Source organism: Hemitrygon akajei, chromosome 19 (assembly GCF_048418815.1).
Source record: "Hemitrygon akajei chromosome 19, sHemAka1.3, whole genome shotgun sequence".
In the NCBI taxonomy this organism is placed as follows: domain Eukaryota; kingdom Metazoa; phylum Chordata; class Chondrichthyes; order Myliobatiformes; family Dasyatidae; genus Hemitrygon; species Hemitrygon akajei.
Genome location: NC_133142.1, coordinates 54,059,093 through 54,080,153, shown reverse-complemented (window position 1 = coordinate 54,080,153; position 21,061 = coordinate 54,059,093). Strand labels below are relative to the sequence as shown.

Here is a 21,061-nt window from a genome sequence, read left to right as displayed (position 1 = left end):
CATGGACACTGGCGATCCTCACATTATAGCTGTTAGATTACAGAATTCACAAATCACTGAAAAAAAAATGATAATTGGAATATTTGCTTATGTAAAAATAATGAATAATTAAACATTTATTGATGTACGTACTGCATGTGGTTTTGGGTTGCAGAGAGAAAAAAAATCACAATATGGATAATTTTCAAGGAATGTAATGGGTCTTTACAGACAAATATTCTTATTTATCAAAAACATTAAGTAGCCTGGGTATCCATGAGCTCCAACTTATTAAACACTAACTTTGTCCTGCCTACCCACACCCTCTACAACTTAAAACACAGTTGGTTTACCACTGAAGTATCACTGACATGAATATTTCCCTCTTTCTATAAATGCTGGATGATGTGCATCATACACCCAGCACTTTTTTTAAAAAAGATCATCTGCAGTTTTTGTCCTGTCAAATATAAATAACTTCATTTTAAGATGATCTGATGACATGAGAAATGCCATATAAAAATGTAATCCTATTCTTTAAATACCCAAAACTGAATTGGAATTGTTGGCTTGGATGCTATGAGATTGGTTTTAAACCTTCAGGGCAAGTTAGTGGAGGCAGATTCAATTACAGCATTCGAAAGGAAACTGGATAAGTAATTGAAAGGAAAAATAATGCAGAACTCTGCCAGAGAAAGTAGCTAACTTTCTTTTGCATGACCAGCACCAAGTCAAAGTCAATGGGCTGTTGTGAGTGTGAAGCAACTTTGATTTTACATAGCCAAGTGCACAATGATAACATTTGACAATATAGTACTAGTCCAGCCCACGTTCCTCTGTATGGATGAACTTTTCCATCTCAGAGGAAGATAAAGCTGTGTTGGTCTACAGTGCTTCTAAATCCAGACTTTTTTTTAAAGCTGGAGAACCTTTCTTATTCAAGCAGAGGAACTTGGCAAAATAACAGGGAGAAGTAGCCAGTATCATTTTGATCTTATTTCACATCATGTTACTATTGAACTATAAGACCTTTTAACTCATTTGAAACTTGGAGAGCTGTCAATTACCACACACACAGCATGAAGGGGTGGATATTTTTTAAACTTGCTCAACTTTAAACATTCAAGTTACATAAACACTGATAACCCCCAGCTATTGCTCATGATTCAGCATGATTAGATACTAAAGAAACCCAGATGTTAAACTGGGAGATCCTCAAGGCATCTCATATTGCAGCTACTACACTGAAGCAAGGCATTGTCAATGTATTACCAATCTATCTTCATTGATCTTGATACATACATGGGATAAAATTTACCACTAATTCTGTCTTGTACTTTCATCACATCTCATTCTCTCACAAATCTTTCTTCCCTTTCCAGCCAATAATCTCCCTTTCGTAATGCGAAAGCTAAAAAGCCTCTTAGTGGATGGTTGGTTTGTCCTCAGACCTGCATGTCACAAGCCAATCAAGTATTTGAAAATATACGCAATGACGAGGTGCTGACAATTGAGGTTGAGGGCAGTAACTAAGAGAATGCAGCACATCCTGAGAATCAACAGTTTCATTTACTCCCAATAATGTGGGGCAATCGCACAATATACAGTATATTTCTTATGTGATGCATTGTAAGTATTGATAGCACAATAACAACCAAATCAGCCCAAAAAAGTCCACATACTTATAAATGCACGAGATTCTATAGATGCTGAAAACCTTGAGCAACAAAAAATGTGGAGGAACCCAGCAAGCCAGCCTGTTATGAAGTGTCTGGGCCCAAAATATCATCTTTATTCCTCTATACAGATGTTGCCTGGCTTGCCAAGTATTTATAAGCTGTCTCCACCTACAAACAAATATTTTTTGCTTGCATTGTCCTGTATATTTAACTAGCTTCCCATTAAATATATTTACCCCAGCACCAGTTTATAAAAAGCCACATTTCAAAAGTACTACATTGAGTGAATGGCACTTGGTTAAGTTCAGTGATCCAAAAGAGACTACAGGTGCTAGCCCTTTCATTTTGATAAAATTCTGTGATGAGACTTTAATCTTCAATAAATAGTAACATTACAGACGATTAATTACTCTTATAAACTTCAACTTACCTCACAATGTGTAAGTGCCTAAGGTGCTGCCTGTGTTGAAAATAATTAGACACGTTATAAAAAGGTCAGAAAGCAGTCAACTGCAATTGTGAATGCAATTCAAAATGATTCAAAAACTAGATTTGATTTGTTCTAATTTGGCCTTTCATTTTTTGGCAGTCTGGGTTCCTATTGCTTTTTGTTGCTCATTGTCTTATAAATGGTGAGAGCAGATTCAGTAATGTGAAAAGGAACTGGGTACTTCCTTGCCGGGGGGTGCGAAGCAAAGCCAAGGGACAGAAGCACGTTTACAATACCAGTGACCTGGGTTCAATTCCTACTAGGGTCTGCAAGGAATTTGTGTGGGTTTCCTCCCTCAGTCCAAGAGGTACCAGCTGGTAGGTTAATTGGTCGTAGTAAACTGTCCTGTGATTAGGAGAGGGTTAAATTGAGGGTTGCTGGGTGGCATGGCTCAAAGGGCAAGAAGGGCCTATTCTGTGCTGTATCACTAAATAAATAAATAGGGAGACAAACTGGGAAGTCAATACAAATCCCAGCCCAATAGCATAAGTAATACCCTCCCCTTAACACCCCCATTTGACTCAGTGGCAATATTTCTGTATGCATAACATCTCATCAGCTATCAAGCTATCTTCAGAGACAACGAGACCAATGAATGAGCCACACCATAAGTTTGGAGGACCAGGGGTTGCTAACACAGGGTCCACTGACCTCTTGCTTAAAGGCATTGGTCTACGGCATAAAAAAAGGTTGGGAACCACTGTTCTAGACATTTGCTATTAGCGAGATTGAGACCAATAAGTAAGTCACAAGACAACTGATGAGGAAGAACCATTTTATGTCTCAATCCAAGCATCCAACACTTCTTAAATTACCAGTGATGTGGGTGACTAGAAACCCATTCCAGTAGTGTGACAGGGGTCATACATTGTGTACAACTGTAAATCTATTTCTTGTGGTTGTTTTACAATCTACTAAGAATTAACCCCTGAACCAGCCTTCTCCATTCCCTAACCATCTCTTTTACTTTTTTAAAAAAAAGTTGACTCATTCGTCTGTGCTCAGGTGGAATGTCACACTTCTCCACGATACTAGCTTTCTAACTCAGTCTCCCTTGTGGCCCAAATGACACCTTCAGCAGCAAACAGCATTGATACAATAGTGTAATTCAACCAGAACGTTGTCCAGCAGATTCAAGAGTCCAGATAATGGAATCTGGAACAACAATAGGCTGGAGAAACTCAACAGATGCTGCTTGAGTGCCTCTAGTAAACTAAACAATGTCCTGGGGGCAACATTAATTTCTTCAAAATTCTTTAAAGGTTTCCTTTAACTCACTTAATTTATTGTTCTAATTAACTTGGTAATTACATGCTCAGTGCTAAAGGCTGATTTATACTTGTGCGTATGGGCTACACTGTAGCTCGGATTTTCACTTCTGCGTAGGCTCTACGCCGTAGCGAGCATGCGTTGGTGTGCACCAAAATGCTAGTTGGCGGTGGGGTTTCTATGCCACTGTGTTGACTTTCTTCATGAGACCCCTGGATGAGGAAATGCATTTCAAACATTTTCACATGTCGGCAAGTAGATTTAACAATTGGGTTCATCTATTTCGCATCGGTGTACAGACACGGCAGAGAAGAACCAACCGGAAATGCGTAGGAGGAAATGTGATGCTACCAAGCAGACCAATCACAGTTGTTGTGGTCTGCATTAACGCAGCGCGCGAGTTACTTTTTTGGGAGGTGCACGTCACCCTATGGCGTAGGGTACGCGGTACCTACGGTGTACATGCAATGCAGAAGTAGACTTTAGTCTCCATCATTCCTCCTGGAACCTTATTATGACTTAGCAGTGTGCCAGACCTCTGAGTGTCAGGGAGCAGGAGTGAGTGCCATTGTTATTGTACTAGGCAAACTCAAAGGTCTTACGGTAGATAAGTCACCTGGACCAGATGGACTACAACCCAGAGTCCTTTGCGAGGTTGCTGAAGAGATAACGGATGCATTGGTCATGATCTTTCAAGAATCACCTGATTCTGGCATGGTCCAGGAGGACTGGAAGATTTCAAATGTCACCACTCTTTAAGGGAGAAAGGTCAAAGAAAGGAAATTATAGGCCAGTTAGTCTGACCTCAGGAGTTGTAAGGATGAGGTTTCGGGGTACTTGGAGACCAATGATAAAACAAGTCACAGTCAGCATGATTTCTGTAGCGGGAAATCTTGCCTGACAAATCTGTTAGAGTTCTTTGAGGAAGTAACAAGCAGGGTAGACAAAGGAGATGCGGTGGATGTCATTTACTTAGATTTTCAGAAGGTATTTGTTACGGTCCTACAACATTGGGCTGCTTAACAATAAAATCCTATGGTGTTACAGTAAAGATATTGGCATAGATAGAGGAATGGCCAACAGGCAGGAGGCAGCGAGTGGGAATAAATGGGATCTTTTCTGATTGGCTGCCAGAGACTAGTGTTCCTCAGGGCCAGTATTGAGAAGGCTACTTTTCACATTGTTTGTCAATGATTTGGATAATGGAATTGATGGCTTTGTGGCAGAGTTTGTGGATGATATGAAGATAGGTGGGGAGGTAGGTAGTGCTGAGGAAGCAATACGATTGAAACAGGACTTAGACAAATTGGAAGAATAGGCAAAATAGCAGATGAAATAGTGTTTGGAAATGAATGATAATGCATTTTGGTAAAAGGAATTAATGTGTGGACTATTATCTAAAAGGGGAGAAAATTCAAACTTCAGGTGGTGCAGATGGACTCCCAGAAGGTTAACTTATAGGTTGAGTCTGTGGTAAAGAAAGCAAATGCAATATTGGCATTTGTTTAAAGGGGAATAGAATATAAAAGGAAGGAGATAATGCTGAGCCTTTGTAAGACACTAGTCAGGCCACACTAGAGTGTTGTCCATGTTTTTGGGTCCCACATCTCAGATAGGATGTGTTGTCACTGGAAAGAGTCCAGGGAGGTTCAGAAGGATGATTCCAGGGTTAACATATGGGGAGCATTTGGCAGCTTTGGGCCCGTACTCACTGGAATTTAGAAGAATGTGTGGGGATCTCATTAAGACCTACTCAATGTTGAAAGGACTAGATAAGGTGGATGTAGAGAGGATATTTCCTATGGTGGGGGTATCCAGAACTCAAGGGCACAACCTCAAAAATTGAGGGGAGACCCTTTAGAACAGAGGTAAGGAGGAATTGTTTTTAAGCCAGTGTTGAATCTATGGAATATTCTGCCACAGATTGTGGTGGAGGCCAAATCCGTGGATATATTTAAGGCAGAAGTTAATATTTCTCTGATCGGTCAGGACATCAAAGGATATGGCGAGAAAGCAGGGGTTGAATGGGACCCAGGATCAGCCATGATGGAATGGCAGAGTAGACTCAATGGGTTGAATGGCTTAATTCTGCTCCTATGTCTTATGGTCTAACATAGCATGCCTTCAATGCTCGGCAGAGCAACATAGAACACAAAGTGGAACACAACTAGCAACAAAACAATAAAGCAAGACCCATTTGCCCCTCCCACCAGACAGGCCTCACACTCCAGGACAGGATTCAAGGCCCTCAGTCTCCAGCTATCAGGCTTCCATCTTCAGTATTGACCTCTGGACTAGGTGATAACAGGATACTGATGTTTGAGCACAGGCTGCTGTGTAAAGCCTTACCTTTAATTCCTCTACATCCATGTCCACTAACCCTAACCTGCCCCTTAGCTCCCCCCACCCACTACTTATTTACCATGGCTACTTAACGATTGTCAGAAAGGACTTTGGAATTCATCTGCAATTTTGTGGCTTTTTAAAAAAAATGAGGATAATGAACCTTGGAAATAAGCTGATGGTTTGTGCCTTGTGTGCCGAGTGCCTGCATATCTGAAGTGAGCTGAGCTGGTTCTTTGGTGGGCACAGATAGAGGATGGCCGTTAACCAGAACCATGCACAATCTCATCTCCCGCACCAAGTTCACTTCACTCTGGTGGATGGAGGGGAATTTTCCAAATTTTCCTTTCTTATCCCTGGAATTTTTCCTCAATAAAACATTCAGTCCTTTGCTGGTTCCACTGCATAGATATTATCTAGCCAGAGTAATACAACATGGAAATAGTTAAGCTAGTCCAGTTCAACTTGCCCATGTCGATCGAGTTGGCCATTTAAATTAAGCACATTAGTCCACGTTTGGACCATATCCATCTTATACCTTTCTACCCATGTAGCTGTTCAAATGTCTTTGTAATATTATTGTACCTGCCTTAAGCACGTTCTCTGGCAGCTCATTTCATATATGCACCACTGTCTGAAAATGTTATTCCTTGTGTCCCTTTTAGTCTTTCCCCTCTCACCTTAATTTTATACCTCTGGTTTTTGGGTTCACTTTTCCTGTGAAAAGAACAGCTTGTGCATTTACTCTGCCTATACTCATGATTTTATACCCCTCTGAGTCTCTCACACTCCAAGGAATAAAGTCCTTTCCTTCATTCTCCAATGCTGAGTGCCAGTGTTCCTTTCATTTTTGCTGCTTTCTTTTTTAAGAGCGCAGGTACACACGTGTGTGTGCGTGCGTGTGTGCGTGTGTGTAAAATGCAGTTTCTACAGGGATTGCAAGTTCTTTACACACCCACTCTAGTAATCCAGCAACCCACACCACGTGCTCAGGAAAACACAGTTGAACTCAACCAATGCATTATATTAGGAATGAGTAATTATTGTCCTCATTAAAAAGCCATCATCAATTCACCATGCATTGTCAATCCATCTTCCATCTGCTAGAAACCCTAACTGGCTGTTTTGCTCCAAGCAGCAGCCCTTACAAGGAAGTTATAGTTTAAATCCTCTCTGAACAAGTCTGACCTACTGCCAGATATTTACTAATAGCAGTACTACAAATTCCAACAGGCAAGTTACATTTAACATGAGCACAAAATAGCTGAGGTTAATTATATATATTTTTTTCCACATGGTACAGGTGTCACCTTCAATCCACAGTTTGTACTAAATGTCACCCCTTGCCTAGTGGGCAGCTCCATCTCCTGAATTAGCAGCTTTGAGTTCAAGGCTCACAACATTATACACTCCCAAAGCTGCAAAGCATTCCAACACATTCCACAGGAATCAAATAAAATCCATCCCTAACTCCAGGTGAAACATCCTTTTTGGTCAATTTTAAGCAGTGAGCTAGTGAAGGAATTTAAAAAAAGGGAATTACATAGCAGTTATAGAATAGTATAGCTGATACTCTTCAGTGCTGTAGTTAAGAGCTCCAAGACTGAAGCCGTTCTAATGAAGAGGTTGGGTTGTGTCAGGAAATAGGGAGTAATGTCTGCAGTTAATGCAAGTTAGGCGCAGAGATTCACAAACTGGTATGATACATCAGTGCAGCACTAAGTGAATGTCACTCTGATCCTTGGTACCATCTTGGACGTGATGTTAAACTGAAGCCATTTTGGCTACATATGGAAGATCCCAGGGTACTATTTTGAAGAATAAATGAGCTTTCCCTTGTAACTTAGCCAATACTTGCCTCTCAGTCAAAATCATTTACATAAATCAACTGGAAGGCATGCTACACAAACTGGCTGCTTGGAAATTCAATGAGGGAATTGTTGGGAAATGCCCAACCTAGGTATTGTGTAGTGAGCCATCTTCTTGTACTGCTGTTGCTTATGTTAGCGAAGGTACTCAAGAGTGCTATCAGATAGGAAACTTAAGCATTATGATCCAGTGACAGTGAAGGAACAAGAGTTACAACGCTACACAGCCTGGAGGGAAGGTCCTCCATTGCTTCAGCTGCTTTTATAAGGTTCGTAAGTGGCCCGTGGCAGTTTTTGAGTTGGCGAAGAGTCAAAATTCTGTCTCACCTCTCAGTCAACAAATCAGTATCAGAGTATGGACTGTTTCATTATCCAAAGAAATGTAAATGCTCTGGTACCATTTAATTGTCTGTCAAAGAAAAGATCAATTTTTCACTGAGCAATGTACAACTCTGAGAACACCATTTGTCACTAAAATTTTGTTGTGGGTTTTCCACCATGTGAAATGTTTTGAACTGATTGAAACAGGTCCCTGCAGTGGTGGGGTATTCAAGAAGACATGACAATTTTGCATTATTTTGGAAAAATGTTCGCAATCACAGCTTTTTCTTTGGCACCATTGTGACAGCTTCCGCATCAATGATGGAGGGGATATTCACAGGTCATCTCCTCCCATAAGTTAACTAACAGTACATCTTTATTCACATCTGACTGGGTTGGGACTTTAAGAGCTTTGAACTATGTGGCACATTGGTATCTAGAGATTTGTTGTTTGTTTAGGTACACTCGGGCTGCTCGTGGAATATTTTCTTCATTGAACCAGGAGCCTGGTGGTTGAAGAGTAATAACTGCTTTATGCTTTGACTGGCAAGAATACAAGTTTGGCAGGAATAAGGTCAAGTAGGATTCGTTACCTCATGTTGGCTCTCACTACCTGTCCTTCAGTCTGTGGTTAGGTTGGTGGGTTTAAGTCACTCTTCCTGATCTACCTAACTATCCTGGTAGTGGACAGTGAAGCCCCCAATCTAGAATACATTGTGCTTTATCCAACCATGCAGCAAATATGGACTAGTTTTGATTAATCAGTTGAGAGAGGAAATTAGAAGTTAGTGAACTTTTCTTTCCTCACATGTGATCTGATGCCATGTGACACCACGCAGACATTGGCTAAAATATGATTCTGTGAATGTGACTGCACCAACAACCCTATGCAGCAGTTTTTCTCATTTTGACCTGACTCCCAAAATGTTATACTGAGAAGTCTTCAGGGTTAATGAATTTGATGCCCCTTTATTGTCCAACTCAGTGGCTAGTTCACTATTTGGCAGTGCCGCCTGTTTCATTCCGTTTGCTGTAACAGCTTGCTGGGCTACATCAGGAGGAAATGTCTCATGGTCTTCCAAACCACAGCGTTCTTCCCCCCACCCCACCGCAGGGTCTTTGGAACCAGACAAGTTTTTAAACTGCAAGATAGCTAATTTAAATTGGCTCTTTGTTGCAGGTTTATTCAAATGTACGATACAAATTCAATTTCTCCAACTGTTGCAGTGGGATTTTTACACTGCAGTCTGTTCAAAACTATTACATTGGCTATGAATGCATTTTTACATGATCCTAGGACATTTGCTCACTTGTACAAAGCTTTTTAAATCAAAGTTGTACAGCAGAGAAACAAACCCTTCAGCCCACCATATTTATACAGACCTTTGTCTGATCCCATTTGCCCACATTAGTCAGTGTGGCAGGAGTTTTAGCTATGGAGGCAAGCCTGGGTACTCTGCCCAGTCTCATACAGATGAAAGGCAAGCGCTTTTGAAAAAATATAACTGAGATTTTGTAAATTGGATAGGCTGGGTGAAGGCAATTATGCTGTTGTGCAGTGTGACACAGTTACAGTAAGTAACTGGACTTTGAATACAGTTAATTAGCTGTAGCAAAATTTCTTAAAATGGGTGACTGCAGTTTGAGAAATATTTCATGTCCTGATGGAAACAAATCTGTTGAGGGCAGGATAATACTTGGGTGTGGCTCCCTGCTCTAACAGCTACTTGAAATGAAGTAGCTGGGGAGACAGTGTAGCTGGAAAACAAACTCAAAAACCAGTGAGAAAGTTAAAACAAGTAACACATTTTTAAACACAGGGCCTTTAATGTAAAACCATGCAAAAAGTCCTAAATATCTGCTGGCAACACAATAGGAGAAAAGATTAAAAATGGAATACTAAACTGAGTAACAAGTAGTTTTGGCTGACAGAAGTTGAAGCAGTTAAAACAAAAACAAAAGCTTTCTCCTGCAATTATTTTAGTGAAATAGGTTTGAAAAAATTTCTTAACCTCCTCATTCTGGTTGTTTAAACAATATATAATGGGGGGGGGGGGGGAGAGAAGAGAACTGAATTTTGATCTGAATAACTTGAGTTTTCTTTTTAAAAAAGTCTTAAATCATGCTGTCTACTTGAGAACAAACATGGAATCTGAGTTTCCCGTAGTGTATAGCTGTAATATAAAGGCTCTTTGTGCCAGACAACAAAACTAATTCTCCTCCTTATTGTGAAAGCTCTCAGAAGCTTTTCAGCCTGCTTTTCGTTGCAGTTTGATTTTTTTTAACCCTGGCTGGGAGCAGGTGGGATGGTGGCTTGAAAGAGGATAGGTTCTGGACCGAATGATAGAGGTCATGTAAGATCAGCTTGAAACTAGAGCAAATCTAGGCACGATTAAAAAAAGATATAGCATTCTAGTGGTTAACTTGAATGCATGAAACTAAACTATTCTCATTGCTAACATGGGTAAAATATGGGACCCAAGCATGAACTTGCTCCAAGAGAAGAGAAAGATTCACAACAAAGCTATGTATAGAACATAGAACACTACAGCACAGGCCCTTTAGTTCATGTTATGTCAACCTTTTAAAACTACAGTTGGCCCTCTTTATCCGCGAGGGACTGGTTCCGGGACCCCTCGCGGATACCAAAAAAAAAACACAGATGCTCAAGTCCCTTACTTAACTGCAGTGAACTTTAGGACCCAGCAGAACCCCAGACCTTATTTTACCTCTCTCAGTGCGGTGGTCTTTAGACCCGGCGGAGCTCTGAATCCACAGTGTTTGTTAACAAAAATAATCATGATCACGATTGAAGTTAAAGTGGAAATAATAAAGTGATCGGAAAGAGGTGAAACACCATCGGTCAATTTTAAAGGATAAAGTGAGAAAGACCCTACCCCGATGAAAGCTACATTACTAAGCAACGCAGTGGTTCAATTATTGAGACGTTTTCTGATGACTTTGCCATAGTGGGATGCAGCAGCAAGGGAGATGAGGCTGAGTACAGTGCTACGGTGGGAAACTTTGTCACATGGTGTGAGCAGAATCATCTGCAGCTTAATGTGAAAAAGACTAAGGAGCTGGTGGTGGACCTGAGGAGGGCTAAGGCACCGGTGACCCGTTTCCATCCAAGGGGTCAGTGTGGACATGGTGGAGGATTACAAATACCTGGGGATACGAATTGACAATAAACTGGACTGGTCAAAGAACACTGAGGCTGTCTACAAGAAAGGTCAGAGCCGTCTCTATTTCCTGAGGAGACTGAGGTCCTTTAACATTTGCGGGACAATGCTGAGGATATTCTACGAGTCTGTGGTGGCCAGTGCTATCATGTTTGCTGTTGTGTGCTGGGGCAGCAGGCTGAGGGTAGCAGACACCAACAGAATCAACAAACTCATTCGTAAGGCCAGTGATGTTGTGGGGGTGGAACTGGACTCTCTGACTGTGGTGTCTGAAAAGAGGATGCTGTCCAAGTTGCATGCCAACTTGGACAATGTCTCCCATCCACTCCATAATGTACTGGTTAGGCACAGGAGTACATTCAGCTTGAGACTCATTCCACCGAGATGTAACACTGAGCGTTATAGGAAGTCATTCCTGCTTGTGGCCATCAAACTTTACAACTCCTTCCTCGGAGTGTCAGACACCCTGAGTCAATAGGCTGGTCCTGGACTAATTTCCACCTGGCATTATTTACTTATTATTATTTAATTATTTATGGTTTTATATTGCTATATTTCTACACTATTCTTGGTTGGTGCGACTGTAACAAAACCCAATTTCCCTCGGGATCAATAAAGTATGTCTGTCTCTGTCTGAAATACATACATTTCTTGAGTGTTTTATATGCATAGAAAGGCAAAATATATACTATATACCAAGACAAATGTTTGACTAACTGACGCTAAATAATACTGGATGTACCTGTTCCGACTTACTAACAGAACTTCAGGTTTTTTCCCCCGATCCCGATCCACGATAACCTACGCACATCCTCCTGTATACTTTAAATCTCTAGATTACTTATAATACCTAATACAATGTAAATGCTATGTAAATAGTTGTTATACTGCATTGTTTAGGGAATAATGACAAGAAAAAAAGGCTGTACGTGCTCGAGCAACAAGTGCTAGAAGAGCACTTCCAGGTTTTCTCAATTCGTGGTTGGTTGAATTCGCGCATGCGGAACTTGCGGATAAGGAGGGCTGACGGTACTCTATGGTTCTAATCCTTCCCTCCTACACAGCCCTCCATTCTTGTGTCTAAGAGTTTCTTAAATGCCTCTATTGTATCTGCCTCTACCACTACCTCTGGTAGGTTGTTCCATGCACCCACCTATGTGTAAAAAAAACATCCCACCCCCCATACTTCCCTCTAATCACCTTAAAATTATGTCCTTCATATTAACCATTTCTGTCCTGAGAAAAAAAATTTCTAGCTAGTGACTATCTATGCCTCTCATCAGCTTGTACAACTCTATTAAGTCACTTTTCACCTTTTGTCTCTCGAAAGAGAAAAGCCCTATCTCACTCAACCTAACTTCATAAGACATGCACTCATCTAGGCAGCATGCTGGTAAATTTCCTTTGCACCCTCTCTAAAGCTTCCACAACTTTTCTATAATGAGATTACCCAACTTGTGTATCTAAATTTAACTGAGTTATCACCACACTGTGAGGTCCTCTGTTCATTGGGGTCAACCATACATGTTGTGTCCCAGCTGTCTATGTGATACACAAGACAGGGCAGTACAATATGCAGAGCAAGCCATTGCCCATATAGCAGGCACCCCCCTCTCCCTCCAATCAGCTCAAGAGGAACGACAGAAACAGATACAGTTTGGCGAAAGTGGTGCCAGTCAGCATTGAATACAACATAGAGGCACCCCAGCTCCGGATTTCTCCCTTGGGGTTTATTCACGAAGTTCTCCACGTGAGTAGGTATAACTGCAAGGCAATGGTGGTTTGAGGTTCGAGTTTTCCTTCTAGATGAGCAGCCAACTACAGCTGATGCCGAAAGTGACTGGCTTGAAGGCACTAGTAATCCACCTTTACCCCTTTGCTTGTCAGTAGAAACTGTTAGTAGTCAAGCCACATGTGAGGGCCAAGAGCTGGATTTGGTTGTTAGAGGCTATTTGAGATGCACGGCATTGGGAGCATTTAATAGGTAGTGGGACTTTATACCTATTACCACACCTGGTTAAAATAACCTTAAGGAATCACACTTCAATTTGCACACATCAAAGTTAGTGTTTGTTCCAATTTTGCATTCTTTGATTTAATTCTCCATCCCACTTCCAAGGTAATTCCATAGGAAGTACCCAGTATCCTGAACCAAGGTCTAGTCATGAACACTGGGGGTTGGAATTAGTCACCCACAGACCAATACACCTAAAAGGCATTGAAACCCAAATGCATTTCCCTACATAACCAGTTCCAACATTCATAATCAATCTCATTTAATTGGGAGCAGTCAGAAAATCAGTCTGGAACTAATATTGCCTAGTATTCATTATATGAATAATGATTCACTGCTACCTTCACTAAACCACCTCCCTTGTTTCTTCAAGAATGCCATTTTCACCATCTCCTGTTCAAATTGAACACCTCCATACCAGTACTTCCATTCAATCTCTCAGTCAAGGATTCCCTTGCCATCATAACTGACAAGGCTCTACCTATTGTCCTCACACATCTGAAAACTTGTTAACTTTCTGACAGAAAGGCCATCAACCTGAAATGTTCACACTACATTGCTCCCTACTGAAGCTACTTGAACTGCCATTTCCAGCATTTTCTATCTTTACTGCTCTGTGTAGCTTAATACTTGAGAATTATTGGGCACAAAATACCTTTTGGTCAAAATGCATCCCTATTGTGACACCTGTTTAATCCAACTGAGAACTTTAAAAACTTAATTGAATTGCAGCTTGAAAGTGTGACTTTCAGTTAGATTACTTTGCATCATGAGTTGCTTGTGACTCATTCCATCAAATGTTTGACTATTGAGCTGGGAAATTGGAGCAATTTGAGGCAGTGAATGGACCCCTTATCGTGATCTGCTATATTCTCCCAAAGCAATTCTAATGAGGATCACCTACCATATGATCTGACCACCCTCGCAACCCATCACATGAACATTCAAATTCACTGATTTGGGTGCTTTTAAACTTTATCCAGAGATCACCATCACCTTAAATCTCCCATAATTCTTCTGTTCATTACTATAGACCAAGTACATGCTTTCTCCAGTACCATCTAATTGGAATTCTTCACAATACTATAAACCAACATTGCTTTGCATGCTTGCTTCCATAAGATTAGGAGTTGATTTGAAATCAAATGACTTACAATTGCAAATGATCTTCCACAATCTCAGGGTGTTTGAACTACATTCAAATCAATGTAGTTCATCTTATGACTGTTGTAATGCAGAAAATAAAACAATTTATGCACAAAAACTTCTAACACATGATAATTAGATAATTTGTTTCAACAATACTAGTTGAGGGATATATATCTAGGCTACAAAGGATCAGCCACCCACCCCACACACAATTGGTACTCTAATTCTATTCACTTGAAGTGAGTAGGGCCAAGTGCTTTTGGTGTCATTTGAACACTCCAAGCATTCCTTCAGTATTGCACAAGCACATCATACTTGGTGTGTGTGTGTAGACTGATCTACTGTCTACACTATCTACTGTTCTGAGAGGTTGGTCATGGCTTGAATCAACACTATCTGAACAAGGACACAGACCCACTGCAAGTTAGTTACCCATCATAACAGATCCACAGCACAAATGATCCTACTGGCTCACCACTCAGCTCCGGAGCACCTAGACAACCAGTAGTTTATAAATTACAGAGTAGTTTTCAACACCATCATCCCCCATGATGAATCAACAAGCTTCAAAACCTGGATCTCTGTACCTCCCTCTGTAGCTTATTTATTTGGAGACCACTGGAGCAAATCATTAATATCTCCTCCTTGCTGTAAATCAACACAGGGGCACCTTAAGGATGTGTGCTTAACCCTCTGCTCTACTCTCTCCACATTCATGACTGTGACTAGACACAGATCAAATGCTATCAGTTGAGTATTAAATAATATTCACTGCTGGCAGAATCTCAGATGGCAATGAAGAGGCATAGAGGTGCAAGATAGCTTGGCTGGTTGAGTACTACTGTGACAACAACCTTGCACTCAATGTCAGCAAGACGAAGGAATTAATTGAGGCCTTCAGAAACTGGTTCACATTGAGAAGTCCGGGTGGAAAGGGTCAGCGCCCTTAAGTTCCTGGATGTCAACATCTCAGAGGAGCTATCCTGGCCCTATCACTGATGCAATCACAAAGAGGGCATGTCAGCAGTTTTTATACATTAGAAATTTGCAGGAGTCTTCAGTACTATACCAAATCTCCTCAAATTTCTGCATATGTATGGTAGAGAACATGGAGACTGGTTGCATCAGTCTGGCACAGGATTGCTGAAGACTGTAGACCCAGGCATAACCATCCACATCAGAGGGCATCTTCAAGAGGCGGCACAGCAAAAGTTGTTACCCTAAAGATCCTCAAAGGACATGCTGTCTTTGCATCACTCCCATTGGGGAGGTGATACAGGAGCCTGAGAACCTTCCCTCAGAGTTTTGAGAAGTTTTTTTCCTTCTCCATCATCAGGTATCTGAATGATCCATGAACAATATCTTGTTACTTGTCTTTAGAACTATTATGTAATTTAGTTTTTTAAAAAAAAACCTTGAACTGTATTGCCGCAACAAAAACAAATTTCACGACATATCAGTAATAAACCTGATTCCGAGGCATGATGTGCCCCTATCATTTATAGGCGAATCCTCACTTTATTTACGCAAGAAGCCACTTGGCTTATTGCAGAATCACTAATCCATAGACTCATGCATGGGTAGCATCTGAAATGCAACTTGACAATTGCAGGCACAAACAAAATCAAAAACAGGTCCTGATGGCTTATTTACTACAGAGTTTGACATTCATTGTGAGTTTTTAGTTGCATGCTACATCTGATCACTGGGAATATGGTCTCTGGCAGCTTTTTATTACATCTGATCTACACTGAATTATAAGTTTATTTTGCACAGTATTTGGAGAATTTCCTGATCTGAATACTAAAGCTATAGTCACCAGGTTTGAATCCATCTGTATAGATTTTCTGTCACTAGTTAAGTCAGAAATTAGATCAGTATATGGAAGGGGTGAAGGAAATCGGCATGGATCTGGAGCAAAAGCAAGCAGGAAACTTGAGTTCAATTGATGTTAGCATCAAAAATTCTATAATTGTAGTTGAATTTTTATTAAACACCCTTGCTCTTATAAATCACCAAAATTTCGGTGACAAAGACCATTGTAATGAAACAGGATTAATCTAAAATTAAAGGATCCCTGGAGGGGATGGATAATCATGACAATTCTCCTCAGTTTGTAAGAGACTGCTGTTAAGTCTGAAATTTTTAAATAATGACAATTTCAATAAGTACGATAATGAGTTGGCTACAAATTGGGTAATAAGATTAAAGAAATGACAATAAGTGACGAGACATTTAAATACTTTCAATTCTCAATAAATAAAAACCTCAAATAAATCTATTGCAGGGAAAGGAGTGATCTTTCTGTAGTTGAAGTGTTGATAATATTAGATTGAAAGAAAGCATTCAATATGCCTGCAATATTTCTGCTGAGGCAGCAGAATTAAGGCATTAGTGATTAGTTTTATAAACTGTCCTTTGACATGAACATTGATGTCAAAGAACGGTCTTAACTAAGGGCTGGGACAATGAGCAAAGGATAACTAAAATAAGTTGGAAAATAAAAACTGGTATGGATTATAAAAAAATGTTTTGATGTTCATATCAAGGGCAGTTACAAACTACGGTCCCTTTTACGCTGAGGCAGCAGAATTAGCATGAAAAATAAGAAATGACAAGAGATATTGAAGGCACGTTGTTTGCAGTAAATTACACTAAAAGCTACCAAAATAGTAGACAATCAAGGGGCAAAAAGAGTGTGAGGGATGCAAGACAATTAACACCTATTTCAGCATCAGACAAATAAATTTGAATAAAATTTATAAGTCCTCTGCGATGACTTGCTTTCTAGTGAATACATTGGAATCTTTCCCGCATCAGACCACCAATGAAACAAAATAAAGCAAACATTCTCTATTCTTGAAAGGAGGAAGAAGGGAAAAATCCACAAGGGAATGACAGATCATTTAGTCTAATTTCAGTTGTCTGGTTAATGCTGGAAATCATTATTAATGAAGTGGTAGCAAATTACCAAGAAACTCTACCACATTTACACGGAGTCAACATGTTTTTATGGAAGAGAAATTTATTACAGCTCTTTCTGAGAATGTAACCCAGGATAGACGGGGGGCAAGGTGGAGATGGTCTTGGGTTTGGATATAGCACATTTGGATTTTCAGAAGACATCCCCATAAATTAACGTATGAAAGATCATAGGGGCTCATGGGTTTACAGTTAAAAGCTATAAATTTGCCAGTGACACCACTGTTATCGGCAGAATCTCAAATGACAATGAGGAGGCGTATGGAAGTAAGATGGCATGGCTGGTTGAGTAGCACTGTGAGAACAGCTATGCTCTCAACATCAGCAAGATTAAGGAATTAATTTTGGACTCCAGGAAGGGGAAGTCAGGAGAACACACACTAGTCCACACTGAGAGGTCAGTGGTGGAAGCTTCAAGTTCTTGGATGTCAAGATATCAGAGGATCTGCCCTGGGCCCAATGCACCAAAGCAATCTCAAATTTAGTATGCCAGCAGCTGTGATTCATTTGGAGTTTGAGACTATTTGGTATGTCACCAAAGACTCTTGTAAATTTATACTACGGAGAGCATTCTGAGTGGTATATACCTGATATGGAGGCTGCAAGAAGTTGCAGAGGGCTGTAGAGTTAGCCAGCTCCGTCACAGGCACAGTGGGAAAGGGGCTTGCTTTGTAGTTGCTTGTTGTGTTTGCTGAACATTGTGGGCATGCTATGTTGGCGCCAGGTGTGGAGACAATTGCAGGCGTCCCCCAGCACAGCCTTAGGCTGTGTTGGTTGTTAACACAAACAACACTTTTCACTACGTTTTGATGTGCATGTGATAAATGAATCTGAATCCTCCTCACTAGAGGACATCTTTAGAAGGCAGTGCCTCAAGAAGTCAGCATCCATTATTGAAGAACATCCTAATCCAGGACATGTCCTCAGAGGGATCAAAAGTGGAAAGAATGAACAATTTCAGGATCCTGGGTGTCAACATCTGAGGATCTATCCTGGGCCCAACATATTGATGCAGTTAACAAAGACAGTAGCTATCTTTCATTAGAAGTTTGAGGAGATTTGGTATGTCACCAAAGACACCGGCAAATTTCTACAGATGTACCGTGGAGAGCATTCTAACTAGCTGCACCACCATCTGCTATGGGGAGGGATACTGCACAGGATTGAAAGAGGCGACAGAAAGTTGCAAACACAGTTCGCTCCATCATGGGCACTAGCCTCCGTAGCATCCAGGATATCAGAGAGTGATGTCTCAAAAAGGGGGCACCCATTAAGGACTCCCAAACCACTTCTCTTCTTATTGCTACCATCAGGGAGGAGGTACAGGAACCTGAAGAGAAACACTCAACAATTCAAGAACAGCTTCTTCCCCTATGCCATCAGATTTCTGAATGGACAGTGAATCCATGAACACCACCTCACTTTTTGCACAACTCATTTAATTTAATACACATATATGCACACTTACTGTAACTCATCTTATTATGTATTGCAGCTGTTTCATAAATTTCACAACATGCACTGGTGACACTAAACTCAATTTGGCTTCTTGGTTTTGAATCTATACACAAGCACAGATTTGATCTCAACCACTAGAGGGAGCACTCTTCCATTCGACCCTCATAAACAGCTACATTTGACCAAGAAAGCCCACATTCATCTGACCCGGCCCCTTTCTTTATAAGACAGTTTTACAACAGGTGTTGGGGAAGGCGAGAATGATTTGGGTAATGCTTAAATGCCAAATTAGCAAAGTGCACTTACAGACACTGTGGCATCAGAGTAGCATCACAATACTATTACACTCAGGGAACTGAGGTTTTTAACGTTCTTCCCAAATGCGTGGTTTTCCTTCAGGTGCTCTGGTTCCCTCCCACAGTCCAAAAATGTACCGGTTAGTAGGTTAATTGGTCTTTGTCAATTGTACTGTGATTAGGTCAGTGTTAAGTGGGTATCAGGTGGTGCAGCTCAGTAGGCCAGAAGAACCTGTTCTGTGCAGTCTTTAAATAAATAAAATACATTAAACGGTACCAAGAAACTCAGTTTTCAAAAATCACACCCTTCCTTAGACCTACATCACCACTCCTTCAAAGTCACCAACACACAAGTTTGGCATTTCCTACAGAACAGCAGTGTGGGAGTACCTTCACACATTGACAGGTGGTTTAAGGCAGCTTGCGACTTGTTTTAAGGATTAAATGCAGACTTCACCAGCAGTGTCCTCATCTTTTATAAATTAAAGACAAGGTCGGTGATGCACACAGCTAATATACAGAACTATGAAGATGGACCACTGATTTCATGTGGTATATGGGCTGGTACACTTCTTGACATTAACACAAGGGAAAGCCAAAAAAAGTTAAGAATAAACCATTCATTGATAATAGGCAAGCATCTATACATTCCAGACGTAGGCTTCCCTGGTATTATCAGCCACCTGTGAAATTGTTCTGATATGTAAAATAGAAAATTTATGAACAACATTACAGACAAATGCTGCAGGTGTAGAAAATTAATTTGTCTTTCAGCCGGAGGACATTGCACAAAGCAGCCTGCAGGCTTTTAGATCCGACTGTTCAGAATGCAATCCAGATCTCAAGCCTGTGCAGATCACCTGGATCAACAAATGAATACTTGAATCATCAATTTGCAATGAAACCTCGAGATTTAATGCAAAGCCTCAGTGTGTCTGGGAGGAGGATTACTTATTGCATCATGTACCAAGATCAAACCGTAATGGCTCAACACAGATTTGGAGCCTGGCACCATTTATCACAGAACATGCATCAAACCCAGACTCCTAACCTGGCAAAGTGTGGGAATTGAATCAGAGTCTCTTTGCAGCCTGGACCAACTAGTCCGTGCACGTACTGAATGAAGGTATAGCATTCTCACTATAGGAGAATAGCAAGAAAACTAAAAATAACTGCCTAATTCATTTTTGAAGATTGATGTGCTTGCAATACCCAAGTATCCAGCTGCCCTGGTCATCACTTACAAATATATAGAATAGCAGACATTTACCTTCAATACTGCATGGGCAGGTAATGCATCAGTGGGGATTCTCATTGTAAAGGCCCGACTGATGTATGCAGAGCCGTCTGGGACACTGAAGGAGGCAGCAGGAGTGTCTTGACTCAATACAGAATGCATGGAGGCCTCGATCTGGCTGTCCAAGTCTCTGATGATCTGCAGTGGCTCATTTTGCCAATGTGCCAGTGTCATAGTCTCCAGTAGCTCCAGAATCAACAGAGTCCTCCCCAGTCCATGCAGGAGAAACATTTCCAAAACCACAATTGCCAATCTTATTCTTAAAAAAATGTAGAAGCAGGGTTGATCACGTAGTAGGGAGAAAAATCAAACTCCACAACCACTGCAGTGACACTCCTTATTTTAAATTCACGCGGACCACAATCCTGTCACTTCTCCTGGGCGGCTGACATCTGATAATAACCTGCAAGAGAATACGTCCATTGTTAAATAAATTTTTTTTAACCTGGTGGTAGAATCAGAATAGAGCAGATTTCTTAAGATCACAGTCAAACAGTTCAAGGGTGACATCAAGAAATATTTGTACAGAGTACAGCAAATCCTGAACATTCTTGTTAAGACCAGACTGAAAGACCAGGACACTAAAACTTAACTTATTGATTGGATTTATTTAATCAACCATAAAGGATACAGAATTCAAGCAGATAGGCTTAAACCAGAGAGCAGCCACGATCCAATTGAATACTAGAAGTGGCCTGGAGGGAAGTGTCTTCTATTAGCCACCTATTCCTGCT

General features: G+C 40.7%; 1 protein-coding gene across 2 annotated transcripts in view; it reads right to left on the bottom strand.

The window, feature by feature from the left end:
- dag1 (dystroglycan 1) overlaps positions 1-21,061 on the bottom strand; it is a 150,244-nt gene that overhangs the window by 38,613 nt on the left and 90,570 nt on the right. For both annotated transcript variants that reach the window (XM_073072522.1, XM_073072523.1), the window contains one exon: positions 20,301-20,730. In XM_073072522.1, the coding sequence (XP_072928623.1) occupies positions 20,301-20,558 (258 nt within the window). In that variant the 5' untranslated portion in view covers positions 20,559-20,730. The remainder of the gene's footprint in view (positions 1-20,300; positions 20,731-21,061) is intronic.